The sequence below is a fragment of the Apostichopus japonicus genome, chromosome 4 (genome assembly GCF_037975245.1).
Source record: "Apostichopus japonicus isolate 1M-3 chromosome 4, ASM3797524v1, whole genome shotgun sequence".
Classification (NCBI taxonomy): domain Eukaryota; kingdom Metazoa; phylum Echinodermata; class Holothuroidea; order Aspidochirotida; family Stichopodidae; genus Apostichopus; species Apostichopus japonicus.
Window position 1 is genome coordinate 19,604,497 of NC_092564.1, and position 22,122 is coordinate 19,626,618.

At 38.4% G+C, this 22,122-nt stretch overlaps 1 protein-coding gene across 2 annotated transcripts in view; it reads left to right on the plus strand.

The window, feature by feature from the left end:
* The window catches only part of LOC139966738 (protogenin-like), a 131,421-nt gene that overhangs the window by 60,122 nt on the left and 49,177 nt on the right, over nt 1-22,122 (plus strand). For both annotated transcript variants that reach the window (XM_071970058.1, XM_071970057.1), the window contains exon 4: nt 3,187-3,458. In XM_071970058.1, coding sequence (XP_071826159.1) covers nt 3,187-3,458 — 272 coding nt within the window. The remainder of the gene's footprint in view (nt 1-3,186; nt 3,459-22,122) is intronic.

Sequence of the window (22,122 nt, forward strand, 5' to 3'; positions counted from 1 at the left end):
GACGTATCTCAATATCTGAAATGTTGGATTGGTCGATAGATAATGTGGAGGCAGGAAGGATGGAATGTAATCGTAATTTCTGAAGTTGGTCAAAGGTCATTTGGGGTCGAGAAGACACAAACCATGAAAACAGATCTTACCTAATTGGTTGTAAGACTTGATGTCTCTTGCCAGAAAGTTGGTGATTTAGTTTTCATAAAAAATAAATTTCATTTTGATAACAGAAAACATGAAGTAGGGCAAGGGATCAAAAGTCATTTGGGATCAGACTGTCTAGTTTCTGAAAAAATGTGCTAGCCAGTTCTTCCCATTGTCTGGTTGGAGTTCAGTACCAGACAATGTTTTCGATATGACATCCCAGAACAACTAAATGCATTCCTTTTTTCTCTGTATTTATTTCATTTTTTGATTCTTTGCCAAAGGCAGAAGGAATCTGTGCGATGGTGATGGGGTGTGTATATGTGTGGGGGTGTATGTGACACTTGCTTGTAAACGCTCTTTCTTCATCAGAAAGATAACTGGGGTACATTCATATTTGGTATGGAGGCTCGCTCCCCATAGGTAGAACTGGTTCGGGATTGTTGTTGGTATTGGTCAACGGTCATTTGATTTTTGGTTTCCGCATGACATTTATGCAAGGGCATGGTGAACATGAAAGCACATAATCGGTCAGACCTTAATTGATATTGTTGTTATATTTTAAGAACCTAATTCGTAGTTCCTGAAAGTTTACCCCTTGTCAGGATAATATTTCATTGCTTTCACTGTCTTGGTATTTTATATCCATGTTCCCACTGGTCAAACTTAATCGGTACAGGTTTAAGATGCTGTTTAAGATGTCATTTGTATCTAAGTTTAGTCAGAAATTACTGCATAATATCATAAACTGTTCTGAATGCTCAAGATAAATATTAAACACCTCAGGGTTTAACCTTGCCACAGAACCCTTGACCTTTCCCTGTTGCAGTTGCCCTTATTAGTGCTTGTTATTTCAACCAGTACAATTGGTGACAGATATTTTTCCAAATATTTGCCCAAATATGATATTGATGGAAGGTCATATGAAGTCATGAGGTCAAAGTCTGGAAACCTTGTAAGCTTACAAACTCAATTATTTCTTTGATGAATGGCTTTTCTGTGTCACCAACTGTCATAGTATTTGACCTTTCATCTGTGGCTGAGAGGGTTTTCCACTTCCACTAATGACTGTTATCTGTCATTAACATTCAGATGGGTAATACCTTTGCAATGATCAAGTTATCTGGTATGATGTACTGGTACTTGACTTCAGGACACATCTTCCTCAGTTGCTCTATCAATTCCATATACAGTATAAAGGCAAGGAATGGCTAAGCCTGCTGGCCTCCTGGTTTCTGTTTTAAACAACAATTATTTCTTGCAAATATGTTAACTGCCACTGAAATAAATTATAATCATAATGTTAATCTCAAAACTGTTCTTTAGATAAATTTTATTTCACTCAAAATTTGTTGATTCTATTTTCATTTATCCACCATACAAACTGAGCTTCATATACTTATTGTAGAATACGCCTTCATGTAGAATGTGTATTCATGATAAACTAATGTTCAATGCCAAAGGTAAAATTATTCTATTTGATGATGATGATGATGGTGACATATGTGTGTTTGTTGTCTAATAGTACACGGTGGTTGAACTTCATGTATGTGGGTGACACCTTCGTAGTGAGTACAAAACCCTCTTATTTTGGTTTTAATGACGAGAGACCTATGCAGTCATGATGGCATGTATGTGTGTGTGTAAGTGTGAATGTGTTTGTGTGATGCCCAGCTTGCAAACACAATAGCTCAAGGTAGGAATCATGTATACTTTTCATACTTGGTATGTAGATGTGTCATATTGAGAGGAAGAAAAGCTTTGTTTTTTGATGGAGGTCATATGAGGTCACCAGAAGTCAAAAACTGAAAACCTTGTAAACACAATATCTCAAGGGTAGGGAGCATGATTACTTTTCATACTTGTCATGTTGATGCATTATAATGAATAAAAGATCCCTAAATATTGTTTTGATGGAGGTCACTTCATATGAGGTCACCAGAGGTGAAACTGTGTAAACCTTGTAAACACAATATCTCAAGTTAGAAATCATGGATACTTTCATACTTGGCATGTGGATGCGCTACATTGAATAGAAGAACTTAATTGTTTTTGTTGGAGGTCAAAGGTCATCTGGGTCACCAGTGATCAAACTCTTCTGAAAACCTGTTGAACATGATATCTCATTGTAAGAAATGGATACTTTCCATACATGGTATATGGATTTGCCATATTGAGTACAAGAATCCTATTGTTGTTACTGTAGGTCAAAATGTCATTTGTGGTCACCAGAGGTCAAACTGTGAAAACCTTCAAACATGATATCTCTAGACTCTAGGTAGGAATCACAGATACTTCTCATACTTAGTGTTTGACCATATTGAGTACAAGAATCCTGTTGTTGTTGGTGTAGGTCAAAATGTCATTTGCGGTTACCAGAGGTCAAACTGTGAGAACCTTAAACATGATATCTCCAGGTAGGAATATGGATACTTCTAGTACTTAGGTGTTTGGCTGCATCACATTGAGTATAAGACCCCTATTGCTTTTGGTGGAGGTGTGTATTGCCACGTACTGTAGACTGACCTGTGTTTATCATGCCATAGTGTAATTGTCAATCAAAACAGTGGTTCAGGACATTTGTATTATAAGAGCTATTTCTGGTGAACATGTGGAAGTCTAGTGTAATTAAGTCATTGAAACCTCAATGCATTTTGCATTCTGGTTTTAAGGGAGATGTTGTTGTCAACACTAGTCAAAACTTCAAAATATTGTGTGTAATTTTAGTCCTATAAAAAAGGAATAAGGAATCAATATATTAAAGTTGTTTGGCCCTCTGGTTTAGACTTGCTTAAGTCTAGCATATATATATCTTAAAGACAAGAAAAAAAGAAGAAGATTAATTTGGTCATTAGCTGTTAAGTGACTTCTTCATTTAGCATTCATGTCATGCATGTCATGAATGTCATTAACGATGATATCTGGGTTTTGTCTCCTTAACTCACCTGATATGATACAGCAAAAGTGTTTGTTTGTCATAATTAGTTTGTTTCCAGATTTGATGATAACTTGAAAGCTGGTGATATACATTATTCTCTTCTTCAACAGGGTCATCATCCTACCAAATAAAGTTATTCAAATATCGTCTGTGGAGGCTGCAGACGCAGGGGAGTATATCTGCGCAGCGGAAAATATAGCAGGCTCCGTCGTCAGCCAAGGTACGATCATCGGCGTCAACGAGCACCCGGTTTCCAGCCTCGATGCCAGGAGTGACATTCTCAATGTAACAGACACGGATGTTGTCGGGGGAATAGGAGAGGACGTCTTATTGGAATGCCTGGTCAGGAAAAACAGCAATGTTGAAATTTTGTGGACCAAGGGTAAGTTGTGACACGGCAATGCTGTACATTATAAGGTAGTATTATGAGACAGTGGGGCGACTTTTTTCTCCTCAGAAACAATGTGAGAAAAAACAAAACAAAGTTCATCAGGTTTATATAAAGCTGACTGATGTCTGAAAAAAACACAGCTAGTCAAAGTAAGAGTGCTTTTGACATGATCCTCCGATCCTAATCCGATATTTCCGATCCACAAATATTTTATTTCACTTTTTCATTTACGGGGCCGATCAGACTGCGAGCCCGTGTTCAACAAACAGGAAGTTACATGGAATGGTAAGATAAAAGCTAGTACAGAAGGATACAAACGGCACGTGGCAAGAAACAGGATACTTTACAGGATGTCGTTGAGATCAGCTAGGATCACCCAGATCAACCGAGATTTCGTACTCGTTATTTCGATCGTGGACTGATATCTCCAAGAAGGGGGATTAAGATCTGGGGGGGGGGGACAGATCCTGATTGCGAGATCTTTCACATTAGGAAGTTGATCTCAAGGGGAGGATCAGATCCCCGAGACGAGATCTTCCCCGCTTGAGAGGAGAACTGTCCTGCTGGAGAGTTCGCCGCTCGAGAGCTACCCACTAAAGATCTAGTTTTAAAAGTGGATTACAGCTCTGCATAGCTGATCAATGTCAATGTGGCTAAATTTTTGAGGTGGGAACATATTTAAACACATCATGGATTTTTCTCCTATCACCTACAGTATGTGAGCTAATCTTCCAAATTGGTATATAAAACAAACACAAAATTAGGATCTAGATTGCCACTTGACATGGGAGTGTTTAACCTTCAAGCCATTCACCCCTTTTTCTCTCGGTGCTTGACTACGCTCAGCAGTTGCGAAGTTAACAGCCCAGAAGGCTGATATCCAGGCTGTAAAAGAACTTTCAAACTTGTGATTCTCTGCTCGTCATTTCCAGCCGGGTATCCTTGATAATTAAAACAGCTGTAAGGGCTGATAATCAATGCTTTCTTAGTGAGTTTATTGCCCTTGTTTAAGCTGCTGTTTTTTTGCTCAATATTGGGTCAGTCTTGGGCATTTCTGTCTCATCTAGAGTGGTGATGACTCAAGGATTTGTTGATGAAACCCATAATTATAGTGTTGCCTTGTTAATACAGTAAATCATTCCAGTCGTTCTCAAGGACTTTACATGGACAGGACGAGAGGGGAGAGCCAAGATAGCCCTTGTGACTATTATTGTCAGTATTATTGGACAAAATGGGTTGCTTACTTACATGGGAGGGGCTCTAAATGCGAGAACTTTACAATAACCCACCAGGTAATTAATATATTTACACACATTAGCACTCAAGTAATGCCAACACTGCATTTCATTCCTGAGGTAGATGTTTATTGTTTACAACACGTTGACTTTGCAGTCGGAACTGTATCGGGCCAGAGTTTGAACATTGGGATTGATTCTGGTTTCACCAAACCACTCATAGCATTTTCTTCCTTCTCCCATCCCCCTCCCCCCACCTTCTCCCCCCTGCTCCTCTCTGCCAGATTATGCTATGAAGTTAGCTGTGAAAATCTGAAGCATTTGCAAAAACCTAGGTATAGTGTTTGATCTTTTGATGATCTGATGTTTAGATCAGGTACATGACGACTTAACCCGTCACTCTGTTTCATGAAAACTGCACCCGAAATTGTGAATTAAGGCAAATATTTATTTCACGTCAAATTTCACCAGTAATTGTGAAAGCAGGCACATGAGCAAATGAATTGGGAACTTTAGTGTACAAATCATTTGCATTATATTGGATGACTGACACTTACTCACCGATTAGAAGCAGACGATTCTTTTGTAACCGCATGTAGATATTTCAGACCAGAGGGACTATGTGATGTTTGTATAGTATGGTGAGTACCGACAGTGTTAACTTGTTGCAAAGTACTGCAATGTGATCTTGATCGTGATTCTTCAACATTTCTCGTGGGTGGGGGTGGGGGGGGGGTGGTGAGGGGGAATGGTGGGATTATAGTCCTCATAGTTAAGCAACCAGGTACAATGAAATAAAAAGGTGGAAAGGCAAATTTGTTACGAATTTCGTGCCAGTAAATTTGCAACGGTATCAAATGTCACAGATTTGTACTAAATAACCCATGCGAGTGATTGCTGGAGTGCATCAAATATGGATTTATTCTTTTTCTGTTGGTTACGGGTGGTGTTGGGACGGGGGGGGGTGTGTTGGTGTAAGGGAGTTCTTTGTTAATTGTATTCCCTACTTTTTTATGAAGGGTAGTTTTTACAGCTTTCGTAGCAGCTAGAGCATTTGCTTGGAATCTAAAAATGACAATTTTTTTTACTTGATAGCAGTTTCTATGTAAACTGGTATAATCTACTCTGGTCATTTGCCTCCAGGGGTAAGACTCAACATTAATGTATCATAAAAAATAGTATCTTATCTGATTTGGGTTGGCAACCTTTCCTCAGACAGGGCAAGTCCATTAAAATGTTACAGTGCAAAATATTGCTGTAGGCTTAAGGGACAAAAGGTCAAAGGGCAGTACTTGTTAGGACAAATACATTCACTTAGACTCTCGTAGTAGACTTTGTTATAAATTTGTACCCTAAATTTTGATATATATGATTTCTTAAAGTTGCCCCAAGTGTTGTTCCTTTGTAAAAGCAGGATGTAGGAAGAATCATCATCTTACATGAAATATTCCTCTTGCAGATATCAATTATTAAAAGTTGATTATGTTGCTTCTCCCCTGACCTATAGTGTGAGAAAGTGGGTGGCAAGATATGTCAGAAGCAGTGTGAAGAGTTGAAAAGGAATTAACACACCTGGCAGAAAAAATGTCACAAAAATCTATTCTTTTGATGTGTGTAGTAGGATGATGGTGATGTAAGAGGATGTGGGAGGGTGGGGGAGGGGGAGGGGAGGTTGGAGGAACATGGTAGTGGGATAAAATTGTCTCACTTAAATGATCAACAATGAATGCATTTTTTCTCATATTTTTGTCTGCAAAATGTCACAAATGTGCTTTAACAGGTATGGCTTGAGCCTTAATTGGACTTTATTTAAACTTAATGTATACAAAACATGCTATTTAATATTAACCAATAAGCTTCCTAGAAAAATAACCATTTAAGTGGATGATGTGTTGATAATGAACTTTTCGGAGAAATTGGATATGCAGATGCGTAATTGCAGTAGTTTTTTTCCTGAGTTCATGCCATTTTTGCATGAAGCCATAATTATTAATATTGCAGTGGGATGATGGGTTCATTATCCTCCATACACGTACTGTAGCACATGCTGTCGTCACGACTCTCTGAAGGGATAACTTGAAAGTTTGTAGAGTTTTCATGTCAAGATATCAAAGGATTTCAAGTACGATGTGGATGAGAACTTTGTATTCTCATTGTATGACTGTCATAGGGTCTGCTATCTATAAGTGATACTGATTCTTCAGTGTCAGTTGAAAAATGATAGGTTCAGAGACTTCAAAAAGGCGAGTAAAAGAACCACATTGAACTTACTTATTTATTATGAATGTGGGGAAGAAGGAAGGCAATCATCTTCCTTGACACTTTTCAGCATATTAGGGTGGGCTGATTGCCAGAACAAACATTCGTTCCTCTAATGGTTACTTTGTTGTTTGTTTATTGCAGAGAACTCACTGGTTAATGCAATATACAGGCAAGTCATCATAACTGCCTAGATGCTGTGTGTATGTGTGTGCGTGTGATGTCAACGTAGAAAACACTGTTTGTATCTCAGACGGGGATCCACGTGCACAATGCTAGGTTTGCATGACTTGTTACGACTCTAAGGAAGTTTAAGCCTTTCTGATTATTTTACCTCAACGGCACCCTGACAGTCTTGATAACTTAGCCAATAATATTCTTGCTAGGAGGCTTTGACTTCAGACAACAAGGTTTCATGTAAAGTTTATTTCACTCATAACTTACCTGTCTGCTGCTAATTATTGCACTTTACCTATTATACCTAACTTGCCAAATTGGTAGCATGCATTTTAGCACTGTGCCCCCCCCCCCCCATCCCATTCATTTCTTGAAGACGATATCCTTTATGCAATACCGTGGAGATTATGTACAGATGAAAATTCTGTTGGGAAAGCAGGTGTTTTACTTCTGAATGGTAGATTTTTGAAAGGAAGAGGGTGATGAACGAAGAAGTAGGTCAGCAAGTTCAGGGCACAGTAGGTAGCTAAATTGCTACCAATTAAAGTAGGTTAGGTGGATCTGAGAAAGTGCATTAGAATTTTTTTGAGAGTAGACAAAAAGAGGGAGTAAGGCACTATTTCAAAAGTTCATCACTTGTCCAAATCAACAAGAAAAGTCCATAATGTCCCTATAATCTTCCTAATAAAGGAGTGTTAGCTCAGTGGTTAACGTCGGTGCATTTCAATCACAAGGTCCGAGTTCGAATCACTCCAAGATTAATGTAGGTTGTCCAGTTACATTGTTGACAATTGACAATTCATAATCATGGACGTTAAATATGAATCTAAGAGACTGACTTTGGTCAGCTTGTGGCTTTGATAAGCCAATGAGGCTTCTTCGCGAGTTCCTGCTTTGCAGGAGGATCTAAAATACATACAATTGTATAGTTGTGAGTTTCTCTAACGTAGCCTACTTAGTATGAACTAGTACAGAGTGCTACATCACTTGGCAAGCTTCTGTGAGCTCATTCCACTCTTCCTGAATGCTGAATGACGGTGCAAATATCCACCAGGGGAGAGGCTGGGGGGTGGGGCCGGGGGGTAATCCTGCAGGGTGATTTTGAAACAGGGTTTAATTATTTATACTGAAACCAGTCAGTTTTGTGGTCTTGCTGGTATAATTATTTGATGTTGCGCAGTGGTTTTAATGATACAAGGAAATTAGGTATTCGAGGACCTTACTCATCCAAGCTGTATATGCTAATTAACCTCAGACTGAATTGCATGAATGAAGATCATACATTATGCATATATGTGTGTGCCTCATACCACTCATATTCCTGGCTTTTTCATTGCATGCATGATAGATGTGATGTAGGCTGTGTGGGTTTAAAATGTGCGAAAACACTCAAGTGCTTGTGAAGTTTTCGTTGACATTCTGTAATAATTATTTATTCACGGCCACCGTGGCGTGTGAGTAGCTGAATTTACAGTAGATTCTTATCAGTTGTAATTGTTGCACTGAAAAACCATAAGAATCCCCCCCTATAGAACTAAACCTGATTAAACATGATTGTTTTTTTATTAACAGTTGACTTTTAGGCACCAGAAAACAAATTATGTCGAAGGCTCTTAGTTTAGAAATACTTCTTTCGGATCATTCCACTTATGATATTTTTTTGATGAATTAACCTTGAAACAAAATGAGGTTAATCAAATAAAGTTGCTGGACTACTTTGCTGACCATTAGGTCAGACTCTCAGATGTAGTGTCAAACTCAGGAGGGAAACATAAAGACATTTATGGCCTGAAATAACAGGTCTACAAAAATGTTACTTAATTTGTCATGGACAAATCATCAATGTTGAATGCCACCTAATGGTTCTCTGTTGTTAGTTAAGAAATCATGTTATGGATGAATTATTAGAATTTTTTCAAACAATGGAAGAACATTGATATCAAGGCTTGTATCGAGGAGCCCCCAACATCGTTACTTTAGCCTTTAAGGAAGACTTCTAGATATTAAACACATGTATGTTAAGGTTTGTATATCTTGAACACCGGATGAGCTGTAGAAACATCAGTAATAGTCTTGTTTGTCTGTTCTCTTGGACTGTCATATGTGATGGTGTTCCCTGTCCAAGCTTGCAGGGCTTTATACACTGCCTTCAGTTGTGTTTCTGTGCCAAAGCAGTGATATCATGCTTCTGGGAAGAGGGTCATGTGATGTGTACTGCAGCACATGTGCATGTGTTTGTTTGTGCATCAAAAAAGACAAAACAGTGATAGTTTTTTAGTGTCCACAAAGACCTTGCAGATATAGTTTGACGGCAGGATAAGATATTTTTGTTGCACCGTACAGGACAATCCCGATTAATCGGGACATATGGTAACCCCCAGTGTTGTTGTTGTTGTTGTTACAGTACATGTTTTCATGTGAGAAAGCAATCAATGAGCCTTGGGGCTCTCGTTTAAAGGAATTGTCTGGTGGAAGATTTTGATACATTGTCCTTGTAGTTATTATTTTTCTCTTTCTAACCATGTAAAAATTGTCCCCATTCGACGTTTTCTTCTTGTAGAAATCTGGTTTTCAAATTCACCAGTTTCTCACCAAAAGTACCGTTTGTTCGAACGCTTCAATATGGTGATTGACGTAGTGCTTGCAGATAGGCAAAACAGGCGACTTGAAGTTAGCACTCCCAATTCCGCAGCAAATTAACTCACGTGTAAGCACATTGAATTGCCTCATATATATAACGTACATACTCGCGAACGTATATACTACGATGCTCAGTTGGTGTACTTGTATAGCGTTACCCATAGTACACTCACACTCAAACCACAGTTCATTAACTGTTCTTCGAAATCGCTGAAATAAAATTCACGGATCAAATTAACAGTAAAAGGAAACTTATAAAGTATTCGTTAAACCGAAAGATGAAACTTGGCGGGATCGATGTCATCGCAGAACTGTCCGATTGTAAACGTTAGCGTAGCCTATACACGCGAACATTCTTCGCGCTGGAGCTGGATACCGCGATGTATAAACAACGAAGAGCCTGCTGTTAAAACTTATCTTGTGTTACACAAAGACCACGAAACCACCGATCTACTACATATATTGCGGCTTAAGGAGTTTTTAAAATCATATCTAATTTATAAGAAATTTCACCGGAAATTATTGAAGAAATTGATCGAATCGTTGTCAGAGCAGAATATAGCACTGAGAAGCTTAGGCTTCGCAGAACTGTCCGATTGTCAACGTTTGAGCACAGCCTACATGCGAACATTTTTCGCGTTGGAGCTGGATAGCGCGATGTATAGCCTGAACAACTCAGAGTCTGCTGTTAAAATTTACCTTGTGTTACACAAAGACCACGGAACCACCGCTCAAGTACATGGCGGCTTAAAGAGTTTTTGAAAACATATCTAATTTTTAAGAAATTTCACCGGAAATTAAGGAAGAAATTTATCTGTATACAAACGCTGTTTTTGTTGTGATTACCGTATAGGTACTGTGCGGAGGGTGGGTTATGACGCAATCTGCTATGGCAGAGCAGACGTCACGTATTGTACTGTTCAAATCATATTTGAAATGTCTATCCATAACGATTAAAAAATCGTTTCTCTGTCAAACGCAACATTAGCGTTCTCATACTTTGACAACATGTTTGGAAAATTATTTACTAGTTTTTAAGGTAACTTCTTTTGGGCCACCAGACAATCCTTTTAACTGCTGAAGTGTGCATGCTTGATTTGTAAACATTCTACATGTAAAGCCATCTAAATATGTATGGATTGTAAAGATAAAGACTGATTGGTGGTTATTGCTGTTGGCATATACGACCCTGTCGTCAGATCTCACTTCCAAGTTTGTTGTATTTTTGTAAGATACTTCTGTACAACTTTAGAATGTATCGTTGACGGGCAGAGTTGAATGTACAACCTATTTTAAGGAGTTTATAATAGGTGGGGGGGGGTAATGCAAACACATATCATAGGTGATACAAACACACATCATAGGTAATGCAAACACACAGGTAATTGCAAACACACATCGTAGGAGGTGATACAAACACCTCATAGGTGATACAAACACACATCATAGGTAATGCAAACACACGTCACGTCAACAGAACAAAAAACAAAAAGGAGAAGAAATTGCAGAAGCACCTGGTAATAGTTAGGACGGGTAAAAAAACAAGGTAGCAGAAATTAAATAATCTCAAACCATATAGGTTCCCTCAGGGAGTGTCATAAGTACAAGAGTTGAGATTTGTGACCTCCTTTTGAAGAGGGGGAGATTTCTAGCGCAGTAGTTTTGTGTGAATAAAGTAATGCTCATGTAACTACTGTATTGGTATATGAGACATGGAATATGATAATTTCAATATATATATAAACTGTTAAATCCAATACAGAAACTTTTCTGTGTCTCACATACTAGCTGATATAGATTAAATGTTTCATATAATTTGCTTGGCTTCCTCGTCCACCAGTCTCCTGGCCATTAAACTCAGCACTGCATTAACCTCAGCACTCTATCGACGATGTACAGTGCTAAGGTTACTAGTTCACTCGAAGGGGCATGGAAGATAGAGTGCTGGGGCAGTGAGGAGACTGGTAAGCTGGTCGCTGGTAAATATCAGAACCCCTTAAGTCTTGGAATGACATTTCTCTTGCAAAATCTGTGATATTCATGCCCGATTTTCCTTAATCCGCTGTCGTTATTTTGACTAAGATGTGTCACCACATGGGGTAAAAATTTACCAAGTATTTACTTCGTTCCTCGCTTACCTGTCTCCCCACAACCTTAGCACCTATTCTACCGTGCCTAGATTGAACTGGAAACCTTTCAACACTGTGCGACCTCTATGACCGTCTCCTTCGGTCGATGACCTTCCTTCTCATCTCTACCATCCAAAGTGTCAACATTGTGCGTTTCGTTGCAATATTATATTTTTGTCAGTAGGAAATATCCCCAGTTGGACCTCTCACTTATGAGGGAATGACCCATACATATTGTTCAAAAGTATTTGGTAAATTTAATTGGTCATCCTGACAGCTTTTGCTGTGGTGTGTCGTTCGTTTTTCGTCGAAAAAAAGAAAAAATCCGGCTGCTGTGCCTCTCGGAAGATAACTCTATCCCTGGCACAAAGATGCTTGCAGTTGATGTATTCTTGCAATTGATAATCTGATGATGCTCTACTCATCAAGCCCAAATTACAAATTGTAAATTTTGTTCTAATATCATAGGAAATTACTAGCTCTAAGATATATCCTGATTTGTCATGAGGAACAGTTAGGGCACCTGAATTTAGTTTTGGGGGGCCCTAATATTTCAAATTCTGTACTTTTATTTCTATTTCTGCACTGTTGTTTTGAACATTTTTTTTTTCATTAAATAGAGCTTCAGGGAGGAGTCTTTGCTGCCGTTGTCGTGTTTGACTTTTATAAAAGTTTTCTTCTCTCTAACCAGAGACCTAATTTTACAAGTTTATTAATAATTTTAATAAGTTTATAATTTTGGTAAGTTTTGTTTATATCTTTAGGGATACAGTATGCTCAACTTATAATACATTCCTCCCAGGGGCTTCGGGTGCATTTATAGCATATGTGTGCACCCTCAATCAATACTTCTTCACCCACCCACCCACATTGCCTGCCAGGAGATATATCATGCAATGATGTTTCATCACCACTGAAAGTAATTATAAAGCTCTCAGGATAAATTTATAGCGATTGAAATCCATGTCCCTGAATGACTGTGGTCATCGCCATCTTCCTAGTCCTTCACCTCCAGTTACTCCTCAGTGTAACGTCTCTACCTATGAAGAAAGAAACAGATTTGTTGTGTGGTATATTGTATCGTTGTCATGTATGTGCACATCACACTACAAAGCATGTCATTTACCACCCATGCAGCAGGAAAGTTAATTATTATCAGGTGGAATTGTGAGCAAAGATAATGTAACTGTCAACTAACATTTGGTAGACACTTTATAATCTATATAGCATCCTCCCAACAACGAAAGCTTTCAGCTGAAATAGATTTCTCTCTCAAACAAATCTTGTGCGATGAAATTTATAGACTTTGACGTTCAGCCGTCCTGACGGCAGAACGGTCCGCAACTTTCAGCTTCTGGTACAGAACTTGAATACATATGCTAAATCAACAATTCGCCCAGAATCTGCTTTGGACTCATTCGCAGAGGGACGGAGCAAGTGAGCAAAGAATGGAGGGAGTGAGGAATAGTGCCCTAAAGATAGCTGCAAATTCCAAAGGGGAGGGGAATCGGGAGAAGGATAGGTGTAAAAGTAGAAATTTGCAGACTCAGCACAGTGTAGCCCAAGCAGTACTGAAGTTCTTAAGCCTGTCACCAACTCGACCGATCTGAACGTGTTCAACTCAACCATCTTGGCCCAGTTTCAATAGTCTTATTGATTCACGGCAGTGGACTGCCGCTCTGGAAAAAACGCTTGACATTCAGTCGTTGATGCTACTTGAAGCTGGCAAAATTTGATCGGTCGTAATCGTAAGCATGCTCACACTTGCCGGATTATCCACAATGCCCACGTGGCGACATGCAAGTTTAATCGGGTCGTGATTATAGGGGCAGTGTGCGACAGGCTATAACTCAGGACTAGCATTATAGGGTGTTGTATCAGTGCCAGAATATCAAACAGACAATTCAGCCAAGTGCCTAGGGACCCCAGATTCAAGGACCTCTGTGAACACCTTCAAGAGAGACATATACCAAGTTTCTGTTATTCATTGGATCTGCAAGATGTACTAAAGGGTCGGGGGGGAGGGGGGTAGGTAGGCAGGGAATCATTTATCCAGTATTGCCATAGCAGAATATTATTTAATAAAATGGTCAATTTGCTATACCAGTCCAACGTTGTAAGCAGGTTTTTTGCACGGGAAGCTTAGTATTTTAGAAGACAAGGGCTTCAGAGCCTTCGATACTGCTACACAAAATTTCAACTCTAAATTAGTCCCTGGCGGCTGGGTTAGTAATTTCTGCAACCTACCAATTAAATTCCAAAAGGTTCCCCAAATTAGCTCTGGGTTGAATTGAAGCTGCAGATCGAACTCCTTCTAATACTCTTGCCTTGACGAAGCGCAGAATTTGGCAACTTGCAGCAAATTCCCACCCCTGACCCCCCACCCCCCTCCGGTCAAAGGAGTTTTGGGGGAAAGTTCTGGGGTGATATTTCTAAAACATTGAGACTGTAAGTCTCCAGCCTGGTTTTTGAACTAAAAAAAATATATTCAACCTACTTGCATCTATCAGAATCAGTCAGATTATACTCGGTAACATTAGAATCAACAAGCCGTCTTGGGAGACTACTTTAAAAGTCTGCATTGGTAAATACTATATGTCTAACCCTACAATATATGCTAGTATGATTCATTTGCCTCGTAGCAGTATTTTACATTTGATCGCTAGATCGCAACAAGTTAATCAAGTACACAAAAAAGTAATTAGTCAAAATTTGATTACAGTTGTTCCAACAAAGCTTCCCCTCCAGCAAGTTTTCTTTTTCTTGTCAAGAATTGCTAATTAACAATTATGTCGAGATTCCAATAGATTTTGTCTAAATTGTCATAGTTGAAGGAAAGGGGAGGGGTGGGGGGTGAGGAGAAAAAAATAGGGATTAAAAAAAAGAAAATTGGTATGTAATAGGTGGTAATTATATATTCAAGTCCCAAGTGGTAAGAGGTTGATTCAAATTCAAACAAATTTGTTTCATTACTTGAAAGACTTTCAACAGTTTGAATATTAATGAGATACATAGATAGCATCGGGATCATTGCATTGAAAAACGGGGATGCGTACATCATATAGATACAGATTTTTTACAACTTAGGCGATTTCGTTTGAAGCATGCGTGTGACACACCGATAGAAATGCCGAGTTTGCTTCTCTGCTAATTTATAATCCTCTGTAGAATCCTCTGTAAGTTGACACCCTTCTATGTTATCTGCTAAGTCCATAGAACTTTAAAAGATTTAGATTTGGATGATAAAAACCACATGTGACTAGTCGTTTCTTCTTTACATGACATTTACAAGTTTTGATGAGCCGATTTCAATCACCATCTTTGATTCCTGGACCCCTCGCTGAAGGGAAAGCGAATTATATATTCAATCGTGAAGTTGAAGGTGAAGACATGCAAGTGTTTGTGTACGTTTGTGTATAATTGTGTATGCCCGCACGCTTGTGGAATTACTGACATTGCAAGCAAGAGAATTAACTCACCTTGTTCAACTTAGATGTAAAGTACTTTTTATGCTTGGTAGGCACATGTACTCTTAGTGAGTTCTTAGGTTGTTGTTATTTGTTATTGTTATTGTTGGTGGTCAAAGGTCATTTGTGGTCACCAGTCACATGTGAAAAATATGAATACCATTGAACCTAACTTATTCCACAATGTATTGGTGGATCTCTAAGTTGGGTAGTAGCTAGGTGCATGTTCCTCCATGACTATGAGGCTGCTACTGAAGTAGTTTTGCTGGTCAAAGGTCATTTTAAGTCAGCAATGTTTAAATTATGGCTATAACTTAATTTTTTTAAATTATTTCAATTTGGTAAATGTGATACTTGGTATGCAGATACTCCTTTGTCAGTTCTGCGTTTTGATTGTCTTTGGTGGAGGCCATGCAATTAACGGTCAGTTTTGAAATTACTGTGAAAACTTAAAACATTGATTTTATTCTTCTTTTCGAAATGGTGTTCAGGTGTTGGTTCACTTTGATACAACTGGTTTACCCAGTGACATTACACAATATACACTGAGCTGTAAGATTGGGTGAGGAGGTAATCATTTTCGCATTGAAAATAGTTGTTTCAGAGAACTGATGTTTTTGTGTTCAGGATCCTTTAAGCCAACCGTGTGGAGGGAGGAGGCTGATAGATTATAAGATTTTATCGATTATCCCAAGTTATGCTACAAAACAGAAAAAGAGGTTAACGCTGACCTATTTTCTCTATATACACACTGGCTGATTTTGTGAAGGGTTTGTGGGCAGAATCAATAAATTTTAGTAGGATTCATTCATTCATAAGAGATGTTTATTCTGTTTGTCTGCAATTACATAAAGTTAACATATAAGGTAAGATGTCATACTAGCTGACTTTGCTAATTCATCGTGGACAGTCCTATTCACTTTCCTGAAAGATAATGAGATTATTGGCCAAAAATCATCGTAGCTTTTGCTGATCGAAAACGTATTAAATACGTGAGTCACTTTTTCTTTTGTTTGTTTATTTACCAGCTGAATTAAGGGCTCGGTGTCACAAAGGAAGACAATCAGCAGCTGGGAAAATCCAGCTCAGCTAGGATAAGTGATTATCAAACAATGTAGGGATCATCTCTGAACCCCTGCGGTGCCTATCGTGTGTAAACTGAAGAGCGGTATATTTCATAATCCTATGCAGCCTGGCTGCATGATGCTGCTGCAGCCCCCTCAGCGTCCTTCCTTGTGACACAGATGTTCCTAAAATGTAGCAAGCATTCAAAGCCAAATTTTTATGTTTGCAGAAATCTCTTGATTAGTATATAGGGGGGGGGGGGGGGCAGGGGGTAGAGGAGGGAGAAGGGGGGGACAATTTTATTACAATATTCCAAGTGTTGGTCAAGAGTTTAATCCAAGTATATAAACCTTTGACATCTCAGCTTTGCCTCTAAAGCTATTCTAAAATCATCTTGGATGGAGAAATGGTTCGGTACACACGTACAGACAGACGCTCCTTGGCTGTATATAGCGTCAGTTTATCATTTGATAGCGTAACATAGCTTCAGTTTATCATTAGATACTGTATCATTGCGGACATCCCATTTCATCCTCCCTTGCAACCGAAATTGAAAAAATTAACTCACTTGTCCATCACCCTTTTGAAGGGCCTCTTCAGCTAAAAAACAAAAGTCACTGCTGCAAGATTGCCAGTTTTATCCAATCAGTGAACATAACTCTGCCATTTTGATTGCATGTGGATGTAATATGATTTAAAGGTTTTTTTTTAATGGTGAGGGTGGGGGCAGAGTGGGAAGGGTGGAGATTAACAATATTATGTGAAGCACATTAGGACCATCTGGTCACACTGAAGTGATAAAAAAAAAAAAATACGCAAATAAGAGGAAAGGGAATGCAAATCACCAAAAGATAAAGTGACTTGGAAATTACATTAAATAAAGCATCTGTTTTGCTCGTAAACAATTTTTATGGATTGTCTACCAGTTTAAACATGAGCAGGCAATTGTCTAGTTCTTTCTGTTTGTAAAAGGGTGTAACTGCAGATGTTTCCTCAAGAACTTAATAATCATGCACCATTGAAGTTACGTTAGAACGGCCACCACTTACCAATATATAATTTTCTGACATCAAAACAGTTGTTTGCAGTTGTCATATACTGGTACATTTTCGATGGGGTTTGGTTTTCATAAATTAAAAAATAAACTCATAACTGGAAGCAGTTCGTCATGTCTATGATAAAGTTAAATGATGACAGGCAGAATTGTCCAAAGTTCAGATTTGCATATTGCATGTGAGTATTAATAGACTAGCTTTTGCACCAGGTTGATGGTATCCCCTACCATCATGGTCGTGTACACAGCTAGGTACCATTTTGTTAGGCATTTGCATGCCTCCCCCCCCCCATTTTAAGTGTGTGTGCAGGGTGTAGGCACCTCCAAGTACACTTGTGTGGTAACATCAATATCAAATCCCTTCCCATGGAGAAACAAACCAAGTTTTTATCAAGTTAATTGAAAGAATAAAAGTTTCTTGGTAAACTATCGAAAGAGCTGTCTTGGAATACCTAATAATCGCTTCTTCAGCTTCTTTATGTTTCACCATGAGAATAATTTGCCGACATCTGTTGACCGTTAAAAAGCAACTTTTTACTATTATAGCTTTATTGTTAAGTTTCATGCAACATTAAGACTGGGTCGGCCACAAATGCCCTGTCTGTCTACCAATCACAAAATCTGCTAAGATTGTACTGGTTGGTATAAAGGCCAGTAATACAATTTGTAAAAATACATATATTCAGAGCTTCGAACAAACCGTCACGTTCGATCCCTATACAAACTGGAACTCAGGAGTTGCCTATATTGTATTGACTGTCGGTAAAAGATTTGATTATCAACATGTACCGTGATTCTTAGGCCCTGATGGAAAAATTTATGGCAGAAAACTACAAAACACCCTGCTGCAGTTAATTTTTAGGAAGGCCAGAGAAGAAGCAAAATGTACGCAGTCGGAGCAATGTGAGGTACGGTGCTTGCACGGCCCTCATTGGCATGCTTAGGGTCCTTCATATACCGGATAAGTGCAAGAACATGCGGACCCATTTCTTAAGGGAACAAAGAGTGAAGTATTTTGCTGGGCTTATTTTGGCCCGCTGGCCATCTATTGAAAACCCCTAGCTGCTCGTGTGTGTATTGTTTATACATCACAACAAAATCATTGCAACATTGCATGATTTATTTCATAAACAGAAACAGGATCATTAATTGACAAAAAGAGTGTCAAACTTTCATATTTTGGGGATCAAATCCATCTCCCCTCCCCCCCCTTCCAAAAGAAAAAAACAAACTAGTGTACAGTGCATTAATTATATAAAATACTTGTTTGGTACAATTAACCTATACAGAAAAAAAATCTTAACATTGTTTCAACAATTGCAAAATATGGAACCATTTTGCATCTTCTACCATACCCTCCATTTTACCAAATTTTCTCAAAGACGTTGATGGGCCATCCCACCTGTGGACAACTTAACGCCTTTGTCCCCACCCCACCCTCGGTACAGAAATGGATCTATATTGTACAAGTGAACACGTAGACTTCTTGTAAAATAGCCCATTGCACGCCCCTAGCAGCTTGTTAGTGTCGATCTCTATTAGTATGTGTACCCTCAACTCTGCATGGCAGAAGCAGCAAGACAGTGATCGCTCAGTTCTACAGTACTACTATGCACAGCTACTATGACACAATTATCTCATAGAGGCCAGTGCATGAATACACATTTAGAATCCTGCTTTGATTTACAAACATGTGAAAATAAAGGACTGTCAGCATGGGTATGGGAGAGCCAACATGACTGAGTATAGAGCTATAGCCCAGCGAACATTTAATGGACAATAGAGTTAGATGCAGATGTTAAACATAAGTCATTTCCACAGTACTAATATATATCTCTATATATATCGATACACACACACATATATGCAGTACAACATTTTTAAGGGATAATTTTCATGGGTTGGAGCATACATTAATTAGTAAGGAGCATGTCTATTTGTTTTTGAAATGTTAAAACCTTTAGAATTGCAGGTAAGAAAAGGGGCACACGCAACAAGGAGACATAAGAAAATATGCTATAACATGAAAACTGGCATTTTATATAAACCGTGCCTTTTCTTCTTTATTAGAAATTAAAACTTGGACTCGTACAATTTTAAATTCATGAATTTCGTTGTTACAGAGATCTCAGTATCGAAAAGGAATAAAACTTTGTAAATACCTGGAACAGCTCCTAAAAGAAAACCGCTTTAAAGAAGACTGTTTTTTAATACATACTGAAGTCTTTTGATAACAGCTATATCAGCTAATATTTACATATTGACATTTCCCACACTGACATTTACCACACATATTCTTATTGGCAGTTATACCAAATTGATTTGTAATCAGAAGCAAGTTGGAATTTTATTCAGGGGCTTAAAGGAATTGTCTGGTGGAAGATTTTGATACATTGTCCTTGTAGTTATTATTTTTCTCTTTCTAACCATGTAAAAATTGTCCCCATTCGACGTTTTCTTCTTGTAGAAGTCTGGTTTTCAAATTCACCAGTTTCTCACCAAAAGTACTGTTTGTTCGAACGCATCAATATGGTGATTGACGTAGTGCTGGCAAATAGGCAAAACAGGCGACTTGAAGATAGCACTCCCATTTCCGCAACAAATACACTCTCACGTTTGTATACGCACAGGTGACCGCCTATTACTTATAACGTACCTATCGCGAACGTTACAGCCTACCATGCCCAGTTGGTATACTGTACGTATAGCGTTGCACATAATATACTCTGACACTTCAAACCACAGTTCATAAACTGTTCTTCGAAATCGCTGACATAAAATTCACAGATCAAATTAACAGTAAAAGGAAACTTGAAAAGTATTCGTAACACCGAAAGATGAAACTTGGCGGAATCGATGTCAGAGCAGAATGTAGCACCGAGAAGCTTAGGCCTCGCAGAACTGTCCGATTGTAAACGTTGGAGTAGCCTACACACGAACATTGTTCGCGTTGGAGCTGGATAGCGCGATGTATAAACAACGAAGAGTCTGCTGTTAAAACTTATCTTGTGTTACGCAAAGACCACGAAACCACCGATCTACTACATATATGGCAGCTTAAGGAGTTTTTTTTAAATCATATCTAATATATAAGAATTTTCACCGAAAATTAAGGAAGAAATTTATCGGAATCGATGTCAGAGCAGAATGTAGCACTGAGAAGCTTAGGCTTCACAGAACTGTCCGATGGTAAACGTTAGAGTAGCCTACATGCGGACATTCTTCGCGTTGGAGCTGGATAGCGCCATGTATAGACAACAAAGAATCTGCTGTTAAAATTTATCTTGTGTTACACAAAGACCACGAAACCACCAATCTACGACATATATGGTGGCTTAAGGAGTTTTTGAAAACATATCTAATTTCTAAGAAATTTCACCGAAAATTAAGGAAGAAATTAATCTGTATACAAGCAAGGTTTTTGTTGTGATTACCGTATAGGTACAGTACGGAGGGTGGGTTATGTCGCAATCTGCATTAGCATAGCTGACGTCACGTTCTGTACTGTTCAAATCATATTTGAAATGTCTATCCTTAACGATTAAAAAAATTGTTTCTCTGTCAAACGCAACATTAGCGTTCTCATACTTTGACAACTTGTTTGGAAAATAATTTAACATTTTTTAAGGTAACTTCTTTGGGCCACCAGACAATCCTTTTAATGTTCAACCAGGACATTTCTTTTTATGCATGCCCTTCATTATGTTAAGCATGAAAGAGATGAACACTGTGAGGTAAGTCAGGGATCCAGGGAAGTCTTCATTAGTTAAAGAGATATTAAGCATCATAAGTTGAACCGATCAGATCGAGGGATAGCCAGGGATAGCAACGGTGATAGCCGATTGGCTTGATACATAAAACAGTTTGCGCAGTAGTTAGCCATTTATATCATTTCAAACTGTTTAATATTTAACCCAAACTTGGTATTAAATCTGCATGTTACTTATCTGTCCATTTTATTCACCATGACCCTTTAAGGTGTTTAATAAATATATGACAAGTACTTGCACGGTTGCCTGAAGTGTTTGAGTTTTTGATGTTAAGTTGGGTGGGGTCAAAATATCAGAATACATAATTACAAATCAATCAGACTCGAAATAGCAATCAATGCGGTAGAAAAAAAAGGTAAATAAACAAAATTCAGAAAAATCAGAGTAGATCAGGAAACAAATGGAAAAAAATGGAAGAGAAAAGACAATGACAATGCCAATGTCATAATCTGGATGGTTTTAGTTATGTACAGAAATAATTATTATTGCTGTCAGGAAGGTTCTTCTCGTTTCTATGGTAACAGTACTTTCAAAGCCTAGGTATGATAGTAAAGGTGGTACTTAGCATGTTCAGTGTAAATTGAAAGTAATATGTGAAGGGAGGTTCACAGAAGGTGTCAATTGTTTGAGAATGAAAAGTTGATATTGGGTGACAAAATGGGGATGTGTAGGTGGTTGGGAGGGGGAGGGGGAGGGGGAATTAAGGTTTTTAAGTGCATTTTGGAATCAGTGCAGAAGTGGATACAATGGCAAGTTACCTGTTTAAAAAGATACCAGGATGCTGGGTAATTAGTAGTATATTAAGTAATACATGTTTGAATTATACATCAATTAATTATATATTAAGTAATACATTGCA